At 40.5% G+C, this 26,132-nt stretch overlaps 1 protein-coding gene across 1 annotated transcript in view; it reads left to right on the top strand.

Moving 5' to 3' along the window:
- The window catches only part of LOC126236339 (E3 ubiquitin-protein ligase Su(dx)), a 126,235-nt gene that overhangs the window by 10,287 nt on the left and 89,816 nt on the right, over window positions 1-26,132 (top strand). Inside the window, exons 2-3 of the mRNA XM_049945564.1 lie at window positions 18,517-18,619; window positions 18,804-18,945. Of these exons, the coding sequence (XP_049801521.1) occupies window positions 18,574-18,619; window positions 18,804-18,945 (188 nt within the window). The 5' untranslated portion in view covers window positions 18,517-18,573. The remainder of the gene's footprint in view (window positions 1-18,516; window positions 18,620-18,803; window positions 18,946-26,132) is intronic.

The following is a 26,132-nucleotide window of genomic DNA, read 5'->3' on the forward strand; positions in this document are numbered from 1 at the left end:
TCCTTCATCCCTCAGAGGTACCCATTCTTCTTCTACTGTATTTCTTTCCCCCATTCCTGTCAATTGTTCCCTTATGCTCTCCCTGAAACTCTCTCCAACCTCTGGTCCTGTCAGTTTATCCAGGTCCCATCTCCTTAAATTCCCACTTTTTTTGCAGTTCCTTAAGTTTTAATCTACAGTTCATAACCAATACATTGTGGTCAGAGTCCACGTCTGTCCCTGGAAATGTCTTACAATTTAAAACCTGGTTCCTAAATCTCTGTCTTACCATTATATACTCTGTCTGAAAGCTTCCAGTATCTCCAGGCGTCTTCCATGTATACAACTTTCTTTCATGATTCTTAAACCAAGTATTAGCTACAATTAAGTTATGTTCTGTGCAGAATTCTACTATGCGGCTTCCTCTTTCATTCCTTACCCCCATTCCACGTTCACCTATTACTTTTTCTTCTCTCCTTTTCCTGCTCTCGAATTCCAGTCCTCCATGACTATTAAATTTTCATCTCCCTTTACTATCTCAATAATTTCTTTTATCTCACCATACATTTCTTCAATTTCTTCATCATCTGTGGTGCTTGTTGGCTTATAAACTTGTACTACTGTGGCAGGCATGGGCTTTGTGTCTATCTTGGCTACAATAACATGTTCACTATGCTGTTCATAGTAGCTTATCTGTATTCCTTTTTTTTTATTCATTATTAAAGCTACTCGTGCATTACCCCTATTTGATTTTGTATTTATAACTGTGTATTCACTTGACCGGAAGACCTGTTCCTCCTGCAACCTCACTAATTCCCGCTATATCTAACTTAAATGTATCCATTTCTCTTTTTAAATTTTCTTGACCTGTATAGCTCAAACAAAGCCCTTGAAATCAGGAACCCCCACGCAACTTGAAAACACAGTGTTGCAAATTTCACCTGACCTATATAGCTCAAATGAAGTTATTGATACCAAAACTCACATAGTTATATCAAAAAGATAACCCAACCACTGTCACAAAAATCTAGGCTGGCGAATAACGCACCGGAGTGCATGCGCTCTCTCTCTCTCTCTCTCTCTCTCTCTCTCTCTCTCTCTCTCTCTCTCTAACAATCAGTCCAAGTAACTGTAGAAACTTGATCATGGAATCACATCTTTGCCCATTGCAGCAGTCCATGTTCTACCCATAAATTTCTCTGTCATATCCAATACTGACAAAAAGAGAAAAACTTGCTTAAATTTCTATATTTCTAACCATAAGAAACACACAGCACTAATAATATCAGACACAATCGAATTCAAAACACTGCACCAATATGTCATCACACAACACAGTTACGTCATGGATCAGAGCAGTTGGGTGGAATCGCAACAGTTCATTAATGCAGTAAAAGCATAAGTTACTAAATATTGTTTCTAAATCCAGAATTGATAAACTGAGAATTGTAAATCCTTGTTTGTAATGTGGTAGGTAATAATACTTTTGTAAACAGATCTAATTATTGCAGTATTTAGGTTACTGTTATCCTCTGACCTTCATCATGATTGTGCTTATGAATATAAGGAGAAACTAGTACTAAGATGTTTAGTTAAATAGCATAGTTATAAAAAAAGTTTCTCTGATTTATAGGATACATTTGAAACACATTTACATGCAAGTAGAATAACACAAATTACCAGTAATAAAGTAATAAGAGTTAATTGTTAATATTTCTTTCCAAAGCAATTTTATTCCACAATGCAAAAAAATTTTCTTTGATGAGGAGATTCACACCATTTGAAATAGTCCTATCTGATGTAATATAAGCGAAGGAGGGATAGAATTAGACACATCTTCCTAACTGTATGTAGTGCCTCTGTTGTCAGTGACAACTTGTCATACCAAAGATTCCTCAATACACAATAAGCACCATGCAACTATGCTGATCAATAACTACTCAGGAACTGCCCACAGCTTGAGAATAGTGGTTGAAACATTATGCTGCATAACTGTCAGCATTCAAGAAGTGACCAGGATATTGTGGTAAAAGGTCCTCATTTGATTGGCAAATGTTCTGATGTTTCTGTACTATTCACTGAACAACTCAATGGGGTTGTTCACAGTCTTGCTGAAAGTACAGCTCTTCAAAAGGGTTCTTAAGGTATAAGGGAATGTTCAAGCCATTCCTCACAGAGTCCCTATATCACTGACCTATGAGGGACAATAGCATACACCAGTTTTGCAATTTCACCCTCTATAACTGCTGAATGAATGTATGTGTAATGATTGGTGTGAACTAGACTTCATATAAAGTTTTGGGCCCCCTACATGTCTATGAACATATATGGGCTTAGATTCATGGGGAGCATAGAATGAATACTTAAATCTTACAAAACTAATGAAATAATTTTGTCTGTGGAATAAAAACGACATAAAGTGCATGCCTGTGAAAACAAAATCTGCTGTTGGGTAACATGATTGAATCATCTTCAGCATGCTGCCCACGAGGTGGTTAAGATATTGCTACTTGAGCCTGTCTCACTTTTTGAGGTGTTCTTATGTGGGAGTGGTGTTCCTGTGACAAAACGTGGCAAGTTTAACCAGCTGGCCCCAATCATGTTTAGGGGGATTCATGTTGGTATTTACTACAGGCCATTTCATTTGGTTGCTTCATGTCTCCTTGAGGAAAATGTTTGTAGGATGAACACAGTTTACTTACATATTATCATTTTGAAATACAATCTGATTGGTGAAATGTTGATTGTAAAGCTACGCAGTAGGTTGGAGGATCCTGTCTCAATACCATACAGCCCCAAATTAGGTTTGACAGAAGAGGTGCCCCTCATTTGTCCACAGTACTAGCAAAAAACACAAGTAACACACCTCACTGCCAGACATGTGGGACTGCACACCTGAGACGTGTGTTGGTACCTGGTTGCTTCCACACTCTGCTGTGTCTGTCATCACATATCGACAAAATCTGTAATTGTCACAATACCATTGATCCAGTTTCTGTTCCAGGTGTTCTGTAGTATACATTCTTTGAACACATTTGTGCTAGGGGATTTGGGCTGTTGTTTGTAATGGATGCCTAGAGATCAGTTGATCGTGTGGGGACTGTTGAATCTGTCTCAGCTGACGTAGCCCTCTCAGTTGTCTCCAAAATAGGTAGTTCCATTACATTTTCCTGGGGGTACAAACAAGCCACAATTTGTAAGTACCAGACATCAGCTGATGTCGTCCACAGGCATCAACTATGAGACAGAGCTTCAGTGTTTTGTGGCTCACTATAGTAGTAGAATATTCAGATTTTGTCGTGGTGGTGTATGCCAGTTTGGCATACAATTTACTGTACTGATAACCCTTCTTGCAGTGAAATGACAGTATTTGCATCCTATAACCCTTTAATAGCTCCCCGATGTGTGTTGACAGACAGCATTGTACACAAGTCGTACCATCCTATTCATGACCGGAAACACAGTGCACTGTACTGAATTGAACTGAGAATGCAGGTTCACTCCTGCTAGCTTTACATAGGTTCTTGTATGTAAAGATTTCCTGTAGTCAGAAGAGTACTGAGAAAGAGGTTTTTGAAGTTCGAACTGTGTAAGTCATGAGGGTGGCTTGAAACACTGACCGTCTCTGTTGTGTTGACAAGAGACATCGTTTTCTTTGTGCAGTTTTTTTGTGCTTGTGTATTCGTCCATTGGCACACACAATCAGTCTGTACATCTCTCTTGAATTCAAAGATTTCCTGTAGTCAGAAGAGTTCTGAGAAAGAGGTTTTTGAAGTTCAAACTGTGTAAGTCATGAGGGTGGCTTGAAACACTGACCGTCTCTGTTGTGTTGACAAGAGACATCATTTTCTTTGTGCACTTTTTTTGTGCATGTGTATTCGTCCATTGGCACACACAATCAGTCTGTACATCTCTCTTGAATTCAAGGGAGTATTTGTGTTTGGTAGAAGTAAAAATCACTTTCATTTCTGCTTAAAAAATTCAGATCACACAGTTCAAACCCAGCGAAAATAGGAATTTCATGACTAAAGCTCAAACACATCACGAATTATACTTTAAGTAAATGTGTACTTAATAAGATGATTAAAAAAACAAAGAATAAGAATACCATTTGGGGAATGCTGTGAAAGAAGATATTATTACACTTTAATACAGAAGACAAAGTAAGAAAACCAATATATAAAATTAGAAAGCTATGATTTTGTGTGTGAAGCCTAGAGCTGTTTCCGCAACATCCAGGGGAATTATCTATCAGAAAACTAAGAAGTTATTTTCCTTCATATAAGTCAATGACTGGTCCTAAACCTTCCACCAAATCAGTCTGTTGCTGAAACTGAATTGATATTAAGCATTTAAATAAACATTCACACATGTGTGTCCCTCTACTGTACCACCATCTGGCCGACACACACACACACACACACACACACACACACACACACACACACAAAAAAAAACCAAAAAAAGGTGACACGTAATTAAACCTTCTCAACATTAAAAAATAAGATTGCTTAAAATAAACAAGACACCAGACCCTGATGGAATTCGCATTATATTTTACATTGAATATACTTCAGAATTACCTCTTCTCTACCTCATATAAATTGAAAAGCTATTGCGTAGTGAACCAATCTGTCTGACTAGAAGTAGTGCAAGACTGTCCTGTTTATAAAATGGGTAAAAGATTGGATGCACAGGCCTTCAACCCAATATCTACAACAATAATGGAAATTCGTGGATGGAGCAATATCTAAAATAAGGGAAAGTCAACAAGTGAACTATAGTGGATTGATGTGTGGAGCACAGAAACAAAAACAGCATTGACATCAGCTTTTGAACACTACCTCTTTTTCCACTTTCCTGTGACATGTTTCTGTACTCCATGCATCAATCTGCTGTAGATGAGTGGTTGCCTTTTCCCATATTTTATGTATCAAACCAATATCTATTGTGTCTGTCTGCAGGGTGCCGGAGCACATTCTTAGCTCCAAAATAGTAATATTTCCTGAGGAAAAGAAGTTTCTCTCAAAGAATTAGATTAGGTTCATTGCCATTGTGTGAAATGTGGCACACTTGCTCCACTTACGATATATTACAAACTTTAGATGCAGGAAAACACAGGATCATATCTTCCTCAATTTCTAGAGGCATTCAACACTGTGCCATTTTGTTGATTGAAAACAAATACGAAAGCAGAGCATGTACGCAAGTATGTAAAGAATGTTTTGACTAATAGGAGCTAGTAAATTATATTTATTTAAAATTTTCAACAAAAATTGGAATACTATTTTGAGTATTGGAAGAAAGAGAATACTGCTTTATTCATCTCATAACATAGACGTCTGAACAATCAGATTGTTGTACAGGAGATGTGTCAAAAATTAACAACATATATCTCTTAGGTAAAATTATAGTTGCAGAGGTGGAGCAGTATTCCATAGTTAATATTTTTCTGAGAATAAAGTCATGTTTATGTAATAGTGCCAATGCTCACTGACATCTTGCTGAAATTATTAGTGTGTGCACCACGAATTCTCCCACAGCATAGTAATGTTCTGTATCATTATATCATAGCACTTATTTTCCAAGAGACTTAGCTTCTTGTACCCAGTGTTTCTATCTATTAGCTTATTGAAGATTCTCATTCTCACATATTGGGGAGTTTGAGTATATAATTTTGGTTGATTAACAGTAAGTATAAAATTATCTTTATATTCCATACATTGCATGAATGATTAAAATGATTTTCCATAAGTAATATTGGTTTGCTGACTATAACTATTATTGCCTCACAGAGGTAAAGGAAGGGAACTGTTGAAAGTTCCACGGTTGTAAGTGATTGGTGAATTCTGATTGTTCACAGTATACGTAAACAATCGAGCAGATGATTATCTGCAGTCTGTTTGTCCATTGATAAAGCTGTTGCAGCAAGAAAGTATTGTCATTGGGTGGTGATAAGAAAATGAAGAATAATATAGAAAATATTTCACTTGATATGCTGAATGATAGTTGTCTTTAAATGTGGGTAAATGTAATATAATGTTCCTAACCGAAGATAGAATGCAATAGGGTTTGACCTCGCTGTCTTTCTCAGTGAATTGAACTAGTATGAAGCTCTCGTGTTTCCAGTCAAGCTATTTCAGTGAACTCATTTGGCTGGAAACCTAAGAGCTTTGTATGAGTAGGATTCAGTTACAAGATCAGTAGTAAACTTGTTGAAAAATGTGAGATAATACTACAGAATTATGACAGTGGATGACAGCAGGAAATCAGTAGCAGGAAAAGTCAGTAGAAGACTTTGATTGCTTGCAAGGGTTATGCAAGAAATAAACAAAACATTGCATGCACTACACTAGTGTATCAGAGTCAAGAATACTGCCCCTGTGTTGGGAATTCTTACGAAGTGGGATGGCAGTGTAGGCTACATTAAATGAATCTTGAGATATATGGCACAGATTGTGACAATTCAGTAGTGTCCATTCAAATTTAGTAGAGGTGTATAGGGAACTGAAATGCGAAAATTTCGAAGAAAAGTGATGATGTTCTCACATAGTGTTGTTGGATGAATTTAAAGAACTAGTATCAGAAAAGACTAAAACAATTGTACTGTTGCCATCATATAATTTCACATATGAATCTTGAGAATGAGATAAGTGAGATCAGGATACATACTGTGGCATATACAGTTGGAAATAGAATAGGACTGTCCCTCACATTCGGGTGAAGTACTCCCTGCTGTACACTGTACAGTTGCTTAAGGTGAAATAGACCTATGTGATCCTTGCTAATGATGTGCAGTTTGCAGATATGCGTTTTTGCAAAAAGATTTCTTTCATGTAATGAATAAATGTTGTAGGTGCTGTAACTGTTCATATGTTGTTTCCTCCGGTGTTGGTTTAGTGGATGAAGTACTCTTACATATCTGCTATTTCTTTCAGTCATCTAGTTGCCGGTCACTGTCCCGCTATTTTGAAGGACATCATCTTCACGCCAGTGACTGTTACAAGATTTAATTACACTGTTGCAGTTTTGGCCTTAGGCCATTGTCTAGTGCTTTTGTTTTATGATATTTGGATACGTGTGCTCGCACTGTGTAACAACGTCATGAATGTATTTAACAGTATTGACGACGGAGGCTTTCAGACAGTCGTTCTTCCCGCGAACCATACGCGACTGGAACAGGAAAGGGAGGTAATGACAGTGGCACGTAAAGTGCCCTCCGCCACACACCGTTGGGTGGCTTGCGGAGTATGAATGTAGATGTAGATATACAAATGTGTCAGCTTACATTACGTTGACATGGCTTAAAGCCATAATATCAGCACTTGATAGTGGCCTGAGGCCGAAATTACAATAGTGTAATAAAAACTTATAACAGTCACTGGTGTGAAGATGATGTCCCTCAAAAAGATTTTTATGACTGTGAATCCCAGCTACAACAAGTTTATTCACTGTCCCCTATCATCCACTGATTGTTGGTGGTGGCAGTGTAAGTTTCCCTGGTCATGGTGATTTTTCATGAGATAGCTGTAGTAGATCATTGTCATGAGTACACATGGAAAGTTAAGTTCCTGTAGCGTTTTGACTGTGTAACTTTAAATCTGTGTGGCTCTGATATTTGATTACATCAAATGCCCAACTTTCACCCAGCTGGCAAATTTCTCTGGCAACAATAGGATTATGTGCCAAATAGAGCAGTTTTATTTGTCATTGCAGGTGAAATGCTCCTATCTGCCATAGAGCTGTCTTTAATTCGGCCAATAATCAGTATGCATCTTTTGTGTGTTAGTTGAAACTCAAGGTCAGTGCCTTGATTTTACCATCTTCAATAAATACCTATATATGAAAGTGCTGGAGTTACAGAGAGATAAATTCAGTAATATTTCTACTGGTGTTGGTTATTGTAAACTGAACATCCTCATAACCAGTTTAACTTTTCTGACAAATTCAATTTACGTGAGGGTCATTTCACTTCAGAACATATAATAATTCAAGGATTTATAACCCTGTATCTCAGATTTTCTCAAAACTTTGTATATTTGCTTATACTTATAACATAGGAACTTCTGCGCCCATAACTCAGGTGTTTATGAAGCTTTTGATTTGGAATTTTTTTCAGAAGTTAAGTAAGGCATATAGTTAAGATAGTGAAGTAGTAAAGTTACGAAGAAAATGTTTAAAAAATATTAAGGTATGTCAATTTTCGATTTCAGAAAAATTGTGAGGATATGGAGAAAGGCTTATATTGCATTTCTCCAACCTGGTAGGAAGCTGATTTTGGTCATAAATAATCCCCTAGATTGTAAGCTTCATAATAAAATTAAAAAAAGTTAATGGGTCTTTTGCTAATTGACACACACATCAGAAATCAAAACACTTTTTGTGAAGGAAAAGGGTTATTTTAAGTAAGTTCATCCACTCATTGTCTCACTGCTACAGGTACAAAGGTATCAAATTAGCACGGTTAAGTATAACTCATTCTAAGCAGGCAAATTAACTGTAAGTGTGAAAATTTATTTGCTTTCCTGTCACTAATTCAGTAATTTTTTAAAGAATATAATATACAGGGTGAGTCACTAACTATTGCCACCTAGAATAACTCCGAAAGTATGATAGTAGCTGAAAAGTTTGTGGGACAAATATTGCATGGGACATCGGGGGCCATAATATGATGTTGATGTTTTGTTGCTAAGTGGGATCGCATCAGAGGTATGAAGGTCAACTGTATTTTTTTTAAATGGGATGCTATAGTTTGGTACTTATTTTCTGATAGTGGCTATCGAGACGAATCCAATGATGTGTAACAGTAAGGTCTTTGAAGGCCAATGAAGGTTACAAAGGTGGCATGAACGTCCATTTACAGAAGGTGTTTGAAGTGATGACCATTGGTATCAGTGCAGTGCTGGAATCTTCTTATCATGGATTGAGTGGTATTCCTTATCGAAACACATGTTCTGACAATTCTCTCTTATATATCGTGCAAATAGTAAATATTTGCCGAATACGGCGTATCCATCAAACATGCCATTGACTGTTTCCCAGTACAACACTAATAGAGTGGTAAGACTAGTATTGTTGAATCAGGCAAATGTGAATGATGTATTACTTCAAAGAACAAGTCGATATGCCTCTCATTTACAGAGAATGCCAATGAAATTCAGTGAGAACTAGAGACTTATACATTCACAGATATTCTCAACGTACTCACCCTACACATCGTATATTTAAATATGTGTATGATAAATTGAGAACAGTTGGATCTTTAATGCATCGGAAACATATCTGACAAAGGAAAGTTACTAACGAGGAAACAAATTGGTACTCTTGCCACTATGGTTCGAGATCCTTGTGTTAGTTCGCGTCAAATCGCAAAGCAATCTGGCATGAGCTAGAGTCATGTTTGTGTTCTGCATTGCCATAAATATCATCCTTACCATATAAGCCTCCACCAAGAATTAACTGGTACGGATTGTGTGCGTCACATTAAACTCTGTCGATGGGCTCAACTTCAGATTCAGAGGGATGACACATCTATTAATTCAATTTTATTTACTGACAAGACTACATTGATGGACCACGGAAATGTTAATGTGCATAACATGCATTATTGGGCAACTGAAAATCCATGTTGACTGCGGCAAGTTGCACACCAATAACCGTGGTCAGTGAATGTATAGTGTGGGATTCTGGAGGACAGAATTATAGGCTCCTATTTCATCAAAGGAAATCTGGTGGGAAGTACACCACATTCCTGCAAGAAACATTTGGTCTGTTGTTGGAAGAAATACCTTTAGGAACAAGGAACAGAATGTGATATCAACACAATGGGTCTCTGGCACATTTTTCGCTGATGGCTAGAAAAGAATTGCAGAGACAATTCCCAAATCATTGGATTGGACGCGGAGGAGATGTCGTGACTGGCTCGTTCACGAGGCTTGATGCGTTTGGATTTTTTTCTTGTGGGGATTCGTAAAAGACATTGTTTTTAAAGACGTTCCAACTGCACCTGAAGATATGTGAGAGAGAATTGTCAGAGCATGTGCTTCGATAAGTGCTGATGTGATAAGGAATACCACTCAATCCATGATAAGAAGATTGCAGCACTGCATTGATACCAATGGTCATCACTTCGAACACCTTCTGTAAATGGACGTTCATGCCACCTTTGTGACCTTCATTGGCCTTCTTCAAAGACCTTACTGTTACACACATCATTGGATTCGTCTCGATAGCCACTATCAGAAAATAAGTACCAAACTATAGCATCCCTTAAAAAAAAAACTTCATATCTCTGATGCGACCCCACCTAGCAACAAAAAACCAATGTCATATTATGGCCCCCGCTGTCCCATGCAACATTTGTCCCACAAATGTTTCAGCTCCTATCATACTTTTGGAATTATTCTTGGTGGCAACTCACCCTGTATATTATTTGCGTGTTCAGCCAATCACCTGCTCCCAGTGATAAAAAGTGTTCTTAAACAGCAGTAGTTTGTTTAAAACCTTTATAGGCTTGAAAACAATGCAAAAATAGTTGGAATTCATTGTTGAGAATAACTGGCATGCACAAGTTGTTTGGCATGAGTTGCTCTTTGTATTTCTGAGAGACAGGTCATATATGTTTGTGGTGTGGCCCTATCATTCTACTTGCATAAAGTATGTTTCAAGTGAATTAGTGCTCAGTTAATTGCAAAGGAAAATGTAAATTCGTGCACTGTCAGGAAATTACTAAAAACACCATGTCATTTAACAACCTGTACCTTAGTAAAAACTCTACATAAAAAAAAGAGCTGAGTGAAGACCAACGAGATTTGATATTGCTGCGATCCAGTTATAAGATTTCCATGAGATAAAGTAAGTACTAGTTTATGTGGATATCACAGATACTATTACTTAAAAGTTTTTGAAAATCATTAAAGAACTTGGTGTGATCCTTTCAAAAAACACATACAAAAAATTGAAAAAAACCTTTGAGGCCAGTTTGCTTGTCTTTGTCTAAAACGTTAAGTGCTAAAAGAATCTATGTAAAACCAGGCCAGAATCTGTGCACAACATGTTGTAAGATTTGTAAACAGAGAACTGATATCAGTGATAGTGATAGAAATCAAAGTGATGCAGATGACCTGGAGGTGACATTTCATGAATCAGTACTAAAACGTCAAAGTATTGATGCAAATAAAACTTTACATGATTTGGGGTGCTCTCCCTTAAACCTCCACTCCATTCCAAATCGGAGCAAGGCTTCATATGGCAAAAAGAATCTAGAAAAGGTGAAGCATGTTGTGGAAAGAAAAATGTGTTGGGCATTAGATTGTAGTATTGAAGATTGCGGCCATAGAGAAGAAAAAAATGTGATGATGAAATTGTTAAGAAATCCAAAGATTTTGATGTCATGATATTGTTAGAGAAAGAAAAAAAGTGGCTAGTGTAAAAGTACCTGAAAAAATTCAAATTTTAACTTATGCTCCACCCTCATGGACAAAAGAGAATACTTCAGAATTCAATGTTAGTGAGTATGTGTTTCGACAAGCAAGGAAACTGAAAACAGAAATGGATATTTTATCAACTCCGAAACCAAAAAGGGGGAAGCTATTGCAGATGAAGTGGTAGAGATTGTAACCGATTTCTGCCAAAATGATGAATATACTCAAATGTTGCCAGGAGCAAAAGGCAGAGTTAGCATTCAAAAGAATGTGTATATGCATAAAAGTCTCATCCTTTCCAACTTAAGAGAACTCTACTCTTTGTTTTAGATGGGAGAATCCAAACATTAACATTGTTCTTTCTAAATTTCGTTTGCTAAGACCGAAGTGCTGTATTTTATCTGGTGCTGCCAGCACTCATTCAGTGTGTGTGTGTGTGTGTGTGTGTGTGTGTGTGTGTGTGTGTGTGTGTGTGTGTGTAGGAGAAGGTTGGGGGGGCGATTCCACCAAACTGTAAAACTGATTTCGGATGTGGAACACGTTGAACAAACATACAGAGAACTTATAAAATTTCTTGTATGTGGCTCTGAAAACTACAACCACAACTGCATGCTTAATCGATGTCATAATTGTCCCAGTGGTGACAAACTGTCAGAATTATTAAAACAGAAATTAGCTTACAAAGATGCTGATGATGAAATTGAATTCAGACAGTGGATAAACACAGATCATCAGGCAGAATTGGTAAAGCAGTCTGCAACTGTTGGTGAATACATGACTTGTTGGTAACAAATGACAGGCACTTAAACCACACTCATTTATATCTAAGTGTCAGTCAAAATCATTGAAGAAATTTAAAGAAAATCAAACCCTGGAAAAAATGTTAATGGACTTTGCAGAAAACTACGGTTTTGTAATTCAGAATGAAATTCAGAATCACCACTGGACAAGAAGCAGCTGTACAATCCATCCCGTGTGTGTGTGTGCTTATGTGGTAAATGAAGAAAGTAAATTGGTAATAGTGAACAACTGCTTTATAAATGATGTGTGACATAATGTACGATTTGTAAATAAATCTAAACTCCGCCTGAACAAGCCACGAAGGCCCAACGATAGTGACCGGCCGCCATGTTGTCCTCAGCCCATGGGCGTCACTGGATGTGGATGGGGAGTGGCATATGGTCAGCACAGTAAGTCTCCTGGCCATATGTCATTTTACTAGACACAGTAAATGCTGTCCAGAAAATAGTTAAGCGGCTGGCAGAGCATTACCCACGAATGAAGAAAGTGCATGATTTCACTGACGGATGTGCTACTCACTACATGAATAGAAAAAGCTTTAAAAACTTGTATGAGCACAAAAACTATTTTTCTTTTGATGCTGAGCATTCTGTTTTTGCTACTAGCCACAGCAAATCTGTGTACGATGGTTTGGGAGGAACTATAAAATGTGTATTGAGAAGAGCTAGTCTTCAGCAAGCGGATGATGCACAAATAACAACTGCATCTGGTGTTTATGATTTCTGCAAAACTAATTTTTTTTTCTTCACTTCTTAGAGAAAGTCAGTGTAGATTTCCTGTGCAAGAACCATGAGAAGAGAGATTTGATAACCCGCACAATACCTGGTACCAGGAATTTTCACCATTTAGACATTAGAAGAGTAACTTCCTCAGAAAAGTCCCCCTTGATTTTTTTTCATTCAATGAAAATGCCCCACAATGGACATGCACTTGTCCTCAACAAAATTCTTTTGAGCAGCTGTATATGATGACATGTGGTACTCCGCCTTTGTCAGAAATGTCTGTGATGGAGGAGGAGATGTTGAACTACTTTTTCTCCACCCACCCGGACCAGCAGCGTCATTCTTTTGGCCTGAGAAGGAAGACTCTTGTTTGGTGCCTTTGGAAAACATTTTACGTGCTGTTGGTGTACGTAAATCAACACATTAGGCAGAATGTATTACTTTTATGAAAAAGATATGAAGTTAACAGTATATAATTTGTCACAGTGTATTAAAAATAGAGATGTTCTTAAGAAGTTTCATTGATAGTTGCAGACATCATGACTGCTGAAAATGTTCATTTTAAATTAGCATAAGTGTGGCTAGAATAATTGTTGTTTAAAGATGCTAATTTGACATTATAAATAAAGTTAACCTGTGTAATGAAAATGTTTCAATTAACTTTATAACTTTTGGCTCTGTACCTTCGTGAGGCAACCTTACTATAGGTTGTCAGTTAACATAATCTGATTTTAATGATCTTCCGAATGATGATGTGGTATATGTTAAATGAACATGCAATATCTGTCAAAACTCGGGGCACTTCCACTTCTTTTAAGTAATATCAGACTCTCGATAAAAATAAATCTTGTATCAGCTATCAGAAAGTGTTTTACGTATTTAAAAATCTTTCTTTGGACCACAACAGCTTAAGTTGATGTTCTATATTCCCATAAGTCAAGAATAGTTATTAATTTTTTTTACCATGAAGATTCATCCCTTCTGTGACATCTGTGGAAATAAGACTACACTGTTTTGAAAGTAAGATACTTTCTGTTATTATTATTATTATTATTATTATTATTATTATTACTATTATGTCTGTGTGAAGTAGTGCCATCCAAATGATAAACTTCTGGTATGACATTTACATTTGTAAAAAGTTTCCGTTTTCCACCATCAAATTACATGAAGTATGTGGAGAAATTTTGCAAAGTATTGTGAATTCAGATTTATTTGTGTATCCATTCACTGAAAACCCATTAATAATTTTATTTTATTACAACGTGTACTGTCTTGGGAATTACTTAACACCAGTTATAAGTTCCCGCCAGGTTGGAGAAATGTGATACAAGTATTTTTTGATGTGTCTGTACTTTTTCCCGAAAATGGAAAGTGCCATGTTAATTTTTTTTGTATTGTTCTTTGTAACTTTACTGCTTAAATAATTACACGTCTGTTAAGTATGTGCTTCTCTTAAATTACTAAAAGATTCCCAAATCAAGAGCTTCATAGCACCTGAGTTATGGGCATTCACGTAGATAAGTACCATTTTGCATTGACACTATTGCATAGCCCAGTTATCAGAATATCACTACATTTAAAATTTAATATATATATATATATATATATATATATATATATATATATATATATATATATATATATATAACAGAGGGAAACATTCCACGTGGAAAAATATATCTAAAAAGAAAGATGATGAGACTTACCATACAAAAGCGCTGGCAGGTCGATAGACACACAAACAAACACAAATATACACACAAAATTCAAGCTTTCGCAACAAACTGTTGCCTCATCAGGAAAGAGGGGAAGGAGAGGGAAAGACGAAAGGATGTGGGTTTTAAGGGAGAGGATAAGGAGTCATTCCAATCCCGGGAGCGGAAAGACTTACCTTAGGGGGAAAAAAGGACAGGTATACACTCGCACACACACCCATATCCATGTGTGGATGGATATGGGTGTGTGTGCGAGTGTATACCTGTCCTTTTTTCCCCCTAAGGTAAGTCTTTCCGCTCCCGGGATTGGAATGACTCCTTATCCTCTCCCTTAAAACCCACATCCTTTCGTCTTTCCCTCTCCTTCCCCTCTTTCCTGATGAGGCAACAGTTTGTTTCGAAAGCTTGAATTTTGTGTGTATATTTGTGTTTGTTTGTGTGTCTATCGACCTGCCAGCGCTTTTGTTTGGTAAGTCTCATCATCTTTCTTTTTAGATATATATATATATATATATATATATATATATATATATATATATATATATATATATATATACAAAATTTAGTCTGAGAGCAAAAAGTTTTGTAAAAGTTCTTGTTATAAGCATAAACAAATGTGCAGAGTTTCATGAAAATCTGAGGTGATGGGTGACATGACCTGTGTGATTTGATATGGAATGACCCGTGAATCTTCAAAATTCTTTGCTGTAATCTTGATGCAGGCACATCTCAATGAACAGCATTTGGTCTCCCCCCTCTCTCTCCCTCCACCCTCTCTCTCCCTCCACCCTCTCTCTCCCTCCCCCCTCTCCCTTCCTCCCCCCTCTCTCCACCCCCCTCTCCCTTCCTCCCCCCTCTCTCCACCCCCCTCTCTCCCCCCCTCTCTCCCCCCTCTCCTCCCCTCTCTCCCCCTCTCTCTCCCCCTCTCTCTCCCCCTCTCTCTCCCCCTCTCTCTCCCCCTCTCTCTCCCCCTCTCTCTCCCCCTCTCTCTCCCCCCCCTCTCTCCCCCCCTCTCTCTCCCCCCCTCTCCCCCCCTCTATCCCCCCTCTCTCCCCCTCTCTCTCCCCCTGTCTCTACCCATCTCGCCCCCTCTCTCGCCCCCTCTCTCGCCCCCTCTCTCGCCCCCTCTCTCGCCCTCTCTCGCCCCCTCTCTCGCCCTCTCTCCCCCCTCTCTCGCCCCTTCTCTCGCTCTCCCCCTCTCTCGCCCTCCCCCTCCCCCTGTCTCTCTCACCCTATCTCGCCGTCCCCCTCCCCCTGTCTATCTCTCCCCCTCTCTCGCCCTCCCCCGCCCTCCCCCTCCCCCTGTCTCTCTCTCCCCCTCCCCCTCCCCCTGTCTCTCTCTCCCCCTCCCCCTGTATCTCCCCCCCCCTCGCCCTCTCTCTCTCCCCCTCTCTCGCCCTCTCTCTCTCCCCCTCTCTCGCCCTCCCCCTCGCCCTCCCTCTCTCCCCCTCACTCGCCCTCCCTCTCTCGCCCTCGCCCTCCCTCTCTCGCCCTCGCCCTCCCTCTCTCCCCCTCGCCCTCCCTCTCTCCCCTCTCTTCCCCTCGCCCTCCCTCTCTCCCCTCTCTTCCCTTCGCCCTCCCTCTCTCCCCTCTCTTCCCTTCGCCCTCCCTCTCTCCCCTCTCTTCCCCTCGCCCTCCCTCTCTCCCCTCTCTTCCCCTCTCTTCCCCTCGCCCTCCCTCTCTCCCCTCTCTTCCCCTCGCCCTCCCTCTCTCCCCCTCGCCCTCCCTCTCTCCCCCTCGCCCTCCCTCTCTCCCCCTCGCCCTCCCTCTCTCCCCCTCGCCCTCCCTCTCTCCCCCTCGCCCTCCCTCTCTCCCCCTCGCCCTCCCTCTCTCCCCCTCGCCCTCCCTCTCTCCCCCTCGCCCTCCCTCTCTCCCCCTCGCCCTCCCTCTCTCCCCCTCGCCCTCCCTCTCTCCCCCTCGCCCTCCCTCTCTCCCCCTCGCCCTCCCTCTCTCCCCCTCGCCCTCCCTCTCTCCCCCTCGCCCTCCCTCTCTCCCCCTCGCCCTCCCTCTCTCCCCCTCGCCCTCCCTCTCTCCCCCTCGCCCTCCCTCTCTCGCCCTCGCCCTCTCTCGCCCTCGCCCTCCCTCTCTCCCCCTCGCCCCACCCACTCCCCTCTCCCTCCCCTCCCCTCTCTGCCACCCCTACCCCTCCACCTCTCTCGCCCCTCCCCCTCTATCCCCCCTTCCCCCTCTCTCCCACCTTCCCCCTCTCCCCCCCTTCCCCCTATCTCCCCCCTTCCCCCTATCTCCCCCCTTCCCCCTATCTCCCCCCTTCCCCCTATCTCCCCCCTTCCCCCTCTCTCCCCCTTCCCCCTATCTCCCCCCTTCCCCCTATCTCCCCCCTTCCCCTCTCTCCCCCCTTCCCCCTCTCTCCCCCCTTCCCCCTCTCTCCCCCCTTCCCCCTCTCTCCCCCCTTCCCCCTCTCTCCCCCTTCCCCCCTCTCCCCCCTTCCCCCTCTCTCCCCCTTCCCCATCTCTCCCCCTCCCCCTCTCTCACCCTTCCCCCTCCCTCCCACACCCCCTCCCTCCCCCACCCCCTCTCTCCCCCACCCCCCCTCTCTCCCCCCACCCCCTCTCTCCCCCATCCCCCCTCTCCCCCATCCCCCTCTCTCCCCCCTTCCCCCTCTCTCCCCCCTTCCCCCTCTCTCCCCCCTTCCCCCTCTCTCCCCCCTTCCCCCTCTCTCCCCCTCCCCCCTCTCTCCCCCCTTCCCCCTCTCTCCGCCTTCCCCCTCTCTCCGCCTTCCCCCTCTCTCCGCCTTCCCCCTCTCTCCGCCTTCCCCCTCTTGCCCCCTCGCCCCCTCCCCCTCCCCCGCCCCTTCTCCCCCTTCCCCCCTCTCTCCCCTCCCCCGCCCCTTCTCCCCCTTCCCTCCCCTCCTCCTCCCACTCCCCCTCCCACCTCCCTCCCCCTTCCCCTCTCCCCTCCTCTCCCCCTCCTCCTCCCCCTCTCCCTCCCTCCCTCCCTCCCCCTCCCCCCTCTCTCCCTCTCCCTCCCTCCCTCCCTCCCCCTCCCCCTCCCCTCTCTCCCCCTCACCCCTCTCTCACCCTCCTCCTCCCTCTCTCCCTCCTCCTCCCTCTCTCTCCCTCCTCCCTATCCCCCTCCCTCTTCCCCTCCTCCTCCCTCTCTCTCCCTCCTCCCTCTCTCTCCCTCCTCCCTCTCCCCCTCTCCCCCTCCCCCTCCCTCCCACCTGCTCTCCCTCCTGTCAGAAATGTAATACACCACCTCGACCTCCAGATATATACTTTTTTTCCATTTATGGAACTCTTTCTTCACTGATGTTTAACTTCGTCAGGCTCTGCAATATACTGCAACTGTACTTAGTGCTACTCATGGAACAGCTGTGTCTTTGTGCTTACATTCCCCAGTGATCATGGAGCTGAAACAACTCAAGATATTAATCCATTATTATATTCATTGTTCCATAGACAGTGTCCCCCTACCCCGATATAGAATAATTTTGACCAAATGTTCATTTGTTCAGAGTACTGTTCTCAGAGGCCACATTGAATTGGGGCTAAGTTAGTGTTGTTGAGTTGGCTCATTTACTCAGTTAGGATTAGGCTGTTCTACTCAGCCTTTTCCACAAATGCAATATGCAGCAACTAAAACCATTCAGCATTTTTCTCATATTGTACTACCCAACATATTACAACTGTATTGAGTTTAGTAAACTGAGTATACTGTAATTGAAGAAAATGTTGTCATGGTATGCCCCATTGAGATATTGGTGCATTTATGCAGGAATGCTTCTAAGAACTGTAAAGTTTGGGGAAATAAAATGCTGCTGCAGCCCATAGTGCAAATGAAGAGACAAACTATTTAGTTAAATATAGAAGAGAGAATATTATTGCCTCAGAACTTAATGACTTCAAATTTCAGATCTGGATATGTTTATGGTGTAAACGGTTCCTGAAAGGAGTATTGGATTTATTGAGAATGTCTGACTCTGCTTCTCCTGGCTACCATCAGTTAAGTGTCACAAGTATGTACCAGTCAATATATTAATAAATTAAGTTCACAGGAAGAATGTGCTGTTATTTAGCATTTAAATGCTGTTAAGTTTCACACTTGGAAGGTCTTGATATTCTGGTAACTAATCCACTGTTAGTAATGTAATTCTGTATTTAACATACTGTAACCCAGATTTTCTATGTTCATTATTTCAGTTGAATGTGCTCATCTTCGTGGAAACAGTAGCTTCTTGAAACCTAATCCCTATGTAGAGCTCTCTGTCGATGAGAAGTCTCCAAGAAAGACAGAAGTAGTGAGAAACACATATCAACCAAGGTGGAATGAAGAGTTCACAGTGTAAGTTCTAAAAAATTCACTGAATCGTCTCCATGGTTTCTTGAAAACAGATTGAGCTTTTTTTAATTATTAAGAACTAACGAACACATTGAAGGTATAAATCTTATCAAAATCTGATTCCAGAAAAGGACAGAGTAAATTCATCAGTTGTGATGTGTATCATGTTGGATAAGTGGAAAATTGGCTGAAAGGAGGCTGCTGTGGGATTTATTTACCTGAATGTTTTCAAAAGCTGTCAATAAGACTTTATGATAATAAAAAAAGGTGAAGCTGTTTTTCTTAAAAAACTTGTGGGGAGATCACACCTTTTAAGTACAGGATTCATTGTTTTCAGGCATTGATATATTGTTCCCCTGAAATTGTCTGATGATTACAAATTTTAAAAAGTTCTGTGAAAATCAGCAGTTATTGTTAACCTTAAAGAACAACACTACACAGCATGCGACTGATATAGATATTAATTTCAAATATTTCCTCTGAGGCTGAGATGGCTGGCACGTAGACTATTGCATGATAAATAAATAGCTGTTCATATTTTTGCAGATTCGCATTCTTAAATTTGTGTTTAATGTGTTTGTGGTTCACAGGTAAAGCTTCTGTTTGCTAATGTAGTCTTTGCAAAGAGTAAATTGTCACTGAATCTTTCATAGTAATGAAATTAATTAATTGTCCATTGCTCTTACACATGCACAACAGATTCAGTTAATAGCATTGTGATGACTTATATGTAATCTGCCTAATTTTTAAATAAAAATATTTCACATGCACATTTCCATACCGGGGAGTTAAAGGAACACTAGTTAAATTGTCACACTGTCATCTTGAGACCATATTTGTTATACCACTTCCATTTATGGAAGAAGGGCTGCTGTCCTAACCCAGCCTATTTCAGATGTAGACCATGTTAAAGTAATGCATTCCATTTAAGACTGCCACTCTTCTTTCATAAATGAAGTAGGGTGTGGATATCGCAGAAATGGTCTGAAGTCATAACTGCAGATTTAGGTCCCTGTACCTGTCTGTCGTTGACTGATGCAGTAAAATCACTTGTACCTGGCTATTGGCATTGCAGAATATTTCCAACCTCTACACGCTACTGCTCTCAACAGATTTCTGTCGGGCATGCATGCGCAACTGAGTAGCTGTCACAGTAATCAACAACTGCACTAGTACAATATTTCCATATTTCGACCCAGTGGAAACACTGGATAATAAAAGTTCTCTACAAAGGTAGAGGAGCCCCAATGGACACAAACAAGTACAGAGGCGTAGCCCTAGAATATGTTTTCAAAGATAATTACACAAAAAAACAAAGCCTGTGTGGACAGTCATCTCCCAGAACCACAATTGGGCTTCAGATCTGGAAGATCAACACTTACAGCAGTCAGTCTTCTTCTGATTAACATTGACGAAGCAATAAAGAAGAAACAAATGTTCTACACAGTGTTCATAGACTTTACCAAAGCCTTTGACCTACTGGAAAGAGATCTCATAGTCTGAAAACTGGAAAACACAATGGGCAAGAATAATCAAGTCAGTCCTCGAATACAACTTAATCACAATATCAGACAACCTCTCTTTTTCTGACCCCATTTTGCAATCAAACGGAGTCTTACAGGGTGATCCAATGAGCCCTTTGCTGTACATTCTTGCCACTGAAGAAGTACTGTAAATTGGAGAAAATGAAGATGATGTATACATATATGCATACGCTGATGACATAGCCATAGGATCAACAGATATGCAGAAGCTGCAGAAAATCATTGAGAAAATAGATAAATAGATAACTACACATAAACGTAACAAAGAATGAAATGGTAATTTTCAGAAAAGGAGGTAAAACATCCAAGAATGCAGAAATCAATATCAGAGGACAAAAAATAAAAATCCATCACACTTTAAAGACCTAGGGGTGACATTGCAACCAACAGCTAAATGCTTCACAAAACATACAACAGAACGTGTGGCCCAAGCAATAATAGCAATACAGGACATCAAAAACATCTGTCTACTTTCCCTAGAAACGGCCGTGAAATTATTCAACACAAGATCTTGCCAATCCTGGCCTGTGGGATGGAGGTTATACAGGATCACCTGACAGAAAGAAAATCTAGAAACATTAATAAAGATAAAATTGACTTATCTAAAAAAGCACTAGGTCTCTCAAAGACAACAAGATCTAGACTAGTGTACCTGCTAGTGAGACAGACATTCCTGATTGAAGACATCAAACTTCGATATATGATGCCACACACCAAGACTTCCAGAAATCAACTGAAGATCATGGAGGATAAACGAGAAAAAGTATGGCCAGAGTTATATGGCACCGAAGCAATGATGAACTGCTCATGGACAGCTGCAAACTTCGAACTGTGACATGTTGTAACTAGATTATCTGTTCATGGCTTTCATCATCTAATTTGCAAAAACAAAAATTATCATGACCCAACCACAACGTGTGTGTGTGTGTGTGTGTGTGTGTGTGTGTGTGTGTGTGTGTGTGTGTGCGTAATGAAGCCTGTGAATGATATCACATAGAACTGTGCAGCAAAAGAGTGAAATCTATAAATGAATATGCAAAAATGTAAAATGTTAAGCAAAGTAACTGTATATGGCTATTTGGCTGCAATTTTACTAAATAAATAAATAAATATTACCATATTTCTGCACTACACATTAATTTCAAAATACTGTTTTAATTATAAGCAAAATTCTGTTTGGGGATTTTATAGTGTCACCAGGGGAAAAATTGTGACTACATGGATGGGTGCAGTAATGTTGTTTGTGTGTAGTAACAGCAGTGGAGACAACATGCCATCAAAGCGGGTGCTAGAGACAAGCATTCATGAGAGATTGTTTTGAATGATGTGTCCAAGTATTACCGTGAGCATATATTTAGAGAACTGACTCCTGAGGGCAATGTTGTAGGCCTGAAAACAAACAGACCCAAACTTTTCAAATCATTTAACATAGAAGAGGGCATCAATTAATGTAGGGCTGTAAGAACACCAGTGACTATTGAGTGTTGCATGGAATGTTAGGAAAAGTAAGAAAATATTTTTGCTTTGCAAGAATAATGGGATACAAATTGCAGAGTATCTAATTGGGGAACATCAAATATTCATCTCTGAAGATGAAGATGTGGCACATAAATGGATAAATTTCAAAAGTTTTGTTCAATATACCCTTGTACAGTATGTGGTTAGCAAAATTTGAAGTAAGGGAAAACACACCATGCTTCAGCAGCTGCATAAGAAAGTTGCTGTGAAAACAAAAGAGTGCTTCATCAATGATTTAAGTGATGTCAAAATGAAGTTGACAAACAAAATCTGAACAAAGTCAAAATGAGTGTAAGTAGAGCTTTGCAAGAAGTGTTTGATGAGTTCGAATGACTGAAAATTCGTAGAAGTTGTGCTCTTACATAAAGACAGTAATAAGATCAAAATCATATATTCAGCCACTCAGTGATTATGCTGGCATCAAAACAGATGATGACAGAGAGAACGCTGAAATACTGAATTTGGTCTTCCAAAACTATTCAACCTTGGATGGTCATAATACTGTTTCTGAGTTCAATCATCACACGAAAGTTGGAATTGCAGGTATTGACATAAATGTTCATCAAATAGAAAATAGACTAAAATTGCTCAATAGTGGAAAGACATCTAGGCACTGTGAGACACTTGTGAGATTCTTCACAGATTATGTGCAAGAACTTGCTTCCCTTGTAGCAGTAGTCTATCATAGGTTGCTGGCGCAAGAAAGGGTATTTAGTGACTGGAAATAAAGGGGCAGGCCATACTGTTTTATGGAAGGAAATCTGTTGAAGTATGGAACATATTTTATGCTCATATATTGTGAAATGTATGATGAAATAAAAGAAATGATTCAGATAGTGAAGGGAGACAAAAATTTAATAGTGATGGGTGACTGGAATTCGTCAGTAGGAAAAGGGAGAGAAGGAAACATAGTAGGTGAATATGGATTGGGGCTAAGAAATGAAAGAGGAAGCCGTCTGGTTGAATTTTGCACAGAGCACAACTTAATCATAGCTAACACTTGGTTTAAGAATCATGATAGAAGGTTGTATACATGGAAGAACCCTGGAGATACTAAAAGGTTTCAGATAGAGTATATAATGGTAAGACAGAGATTTAGGAACCAGGTTTTAAATTGTAAGACATTTCCAGGGGCAGATGTGGACTCTGACCACAATCTATTGGTTATGAACTGTAGATTAAAACTGAAGAAACTGCAAAAAGGTGGGAATTTAAGGAAATGGGACCTGGATAAACTGAAAGAACCAGAGGTTGTAGAGAGTTTCAGGCAGAGCATAAGGGAACAATTGACAAGAATGGGGAAAAGAAATACAGTAGAAGGAGAATGGGTAGCTTTGAGGGATGAAGTAGTGAAGGCAGCAGAGGATCAAGTCGGAAAAAAGACGAGGGCTAGTAGAAATCCTTGGGTAACAGAAGAAACATTGAATTTAATTGATGAAAGGAGAAAATATAAAAATTCAGTAAATGTAGCAGGCAAAAGGGAATACAAACGTCTCAAAAATGAGATCGACAAGAAGTGCAAAATGGCTAAGCAGGTATGGCTAGAGGACAAATGTAAGGATGTAGAGGCTTATCTCACTAGGGGTCAGATGGATACTGCCTACAGGAAAATTAAAGAGACCTTTGGAGAAAAGAGAACCACTTGTATGAATATCAAGAGCTCAGATGGAAACCCAGTTATAAGCAAAGAAGGGAAAGCAAAAAGGTGGAAGGAGTATATAGAGGGTCTATACAAGGGCGATGTACTTGAGGACAATATTATGGAAATGGAAGAGAATGTAGATGAAGATGAAATGGGAGATATGATACTGTGTGAAGAGTTTGACAGAGCACTGAAAGACCTGAGTTGAAACAAGGTCCCGGGAGTACACAAAATTCCATTAGAACTACTGACAGCCTTGGGAGAGCCAGTCCTGACAAAACTCTACCATCTGGTGAGCAAGATGTATGAGACAGGCGAAATACCCTCAGACTTCAAGAAGAATATAATAATTACAATCCCAAAGAAAGCAGGTGTTGACAGATGTGAAAATTACCGAACTATCAGTTTAATAAGTCACAGCTGCAAAATACTAACGCGAATTCTTTACAGACGAATGGAAAAACTGGTAGAAGCTGACCTTGAGGAAGATCAGTTTGGATTCCGTAGAAATATGGGAACACGTGAGGCAATACTGACCCTACGACTTATCTTACAGCGGCTAGATTAAGGAAAGGCAAACCTACGTTTCTAGCATTTGTAGACTTAGAGAAAGCTTTTGACAATGTTGACTGGAATACTCTCTTTCAAATTCTGAAGGTGGCAGGGGTAAAATACAGGGAGCAAAAAGCTATTTACAATTTGTACAGAAACCAGATGGCAGTTATAAGAGTTGAGGGACATGAAAGGGAAGCAGTGGTTGGGAAGGGAGTGAGACGGGGGTTGTAGCCTATCCCAGATTTTCTTCAATCTGTATATTGAGCAATCAGTAAAGGAAACAAAAGAAAAATTCGGAGTTGGAATTAAAATCCATGAAGAAGAAATAAAATCTTTGAAGTTCGCCGATGACATTGTAATTCTGTCAGAGACAGCAAAGGACTTGGAAGAGCAGTTGAATGGAATGGATAGTATCTTGAATGGAGGGTATAAGATGAACATCAACAAAAGCAAAACGAGGATAATGGAATGTAGTCGAATTAAGTCGGGTGATGCTGAGGGAATTAGATTAGGAAATGAAACACTTACAGTAGTAAAGGAATTTTGCTATTTGGGGAGCAAAATAACTTATGATGGTCGAAGTAGAGAGGATATAAAATGTAGACTGGCAATGGCAAGGAAAGCATTTCTGAAGAAGAGAAATTTGTTAACATCGAGTATAGATTTGAGTGTCAGGAAGTCGTTTCTGAAAGTATTTGTATGGAGTGTAGCCATGTATGGAAGTGAAACATGGACGATAAATATTTTGGACAAGAAGAGATTAGAATCTTTCGAAGTGTGGTGCTACAGAAGAATGCTGAAGATTAGATGGGTAGATCACATAACTAATGAGGAAGTGTTGAATAGGATTGGGGAGAAGAGACGTTTGTGGCACAACTTGACTAGAAGAAGGGATCGGTTGTTAGGACATGTTCTGAGGCATCAAGGGATCACCAGTTTAGTATTGGAGGGCAGTGTGGAGGGTAAAAATCGTAGAGGGAGACCAAGAGACGAATACACTAAGCAGATTCAGAAGGATGTAGGTTGCAGTAGGTACTGGGAGATGAAGAAGCTTGCACAGGATAGAGTAGCATGGAGAGCTGCATCAAACCAGTCTCAGGACTGAAGACCATAACAACAACAACAACAACAACATATTATGAAGTTTTTGGGGAACAAAGTTTTCTTGTTCGAAAAGTTAATGTGGACTCTGCAGTCATAAATCTCGCTGTTTGTTCATGAGGTACAGAGTGCTATAAACAAAGGCACCCAGGTTAATGTTGTGTTCCTTAATTGCAGGAGAGCATGTGGTGGAATTTTGCAGTTTCGGTTAGTGAATAAAATATGAATTTACTGGGTATCAAATAAGATTTGTGATTGAATCTGGTACTTCCTCGCAGGCAGAACTCAATACATTGTTCTTAATGGATCAAAACTGATGGTTTTGAACACAATTTTAGGAGTATCCCAAAAAGCTTGGTAGCAATACGAGAGAAGGAAAGTTGCGCTCTCTCTCTCTCCTCTCTCTCTCTCTCTCTCTCTCTCTCTCTCTCTAAAACACACACACACACACACACACACACACACACACACACACACACACAAGTGTAACGTGCACATACGTCTGCAGTCTCAGAGAGCTGAAATTACACTGCTAGCAGCAGCACCAGTGCATGATGGAAGTGGCGACTGGGTGGGGGTAAGGTGGAGGCTGGGGCGGGGAGGGGGAGGGATAGTATGGTGGGAGTGGCGGACAGTGAATTGTTGCAGTTTAGTCAGAGGGTAGGAGAGAAGGTGCGAAGAGGGGAGATGGTAAGTAGCGGAAAGGAGAGAAATAAAAATAAAAGAAATTAAAAGATTGGGTGTGGCGGTGAAATGACGGCTGTGTAGTGCTGGAATGGGAACAGGTAGGGGGCTGGATGGGTGAGGACAGTGACTAACGAAGGTTGAGG

Source organism: Schistocerca nitens, chromosome 2, assembly GCF_023898315.1.
Source record: "Schistocerca nitens isolate TAMUIC-IGC-003100 chromosome 2, iqSchNite1.1, whole genome shotgun sequence".
NCBI lineage: Eukaryota > Metazoa > Arthropoda > Insecta > Orthoptera > Acrididae > Schistocerca > Schistocerca nitens.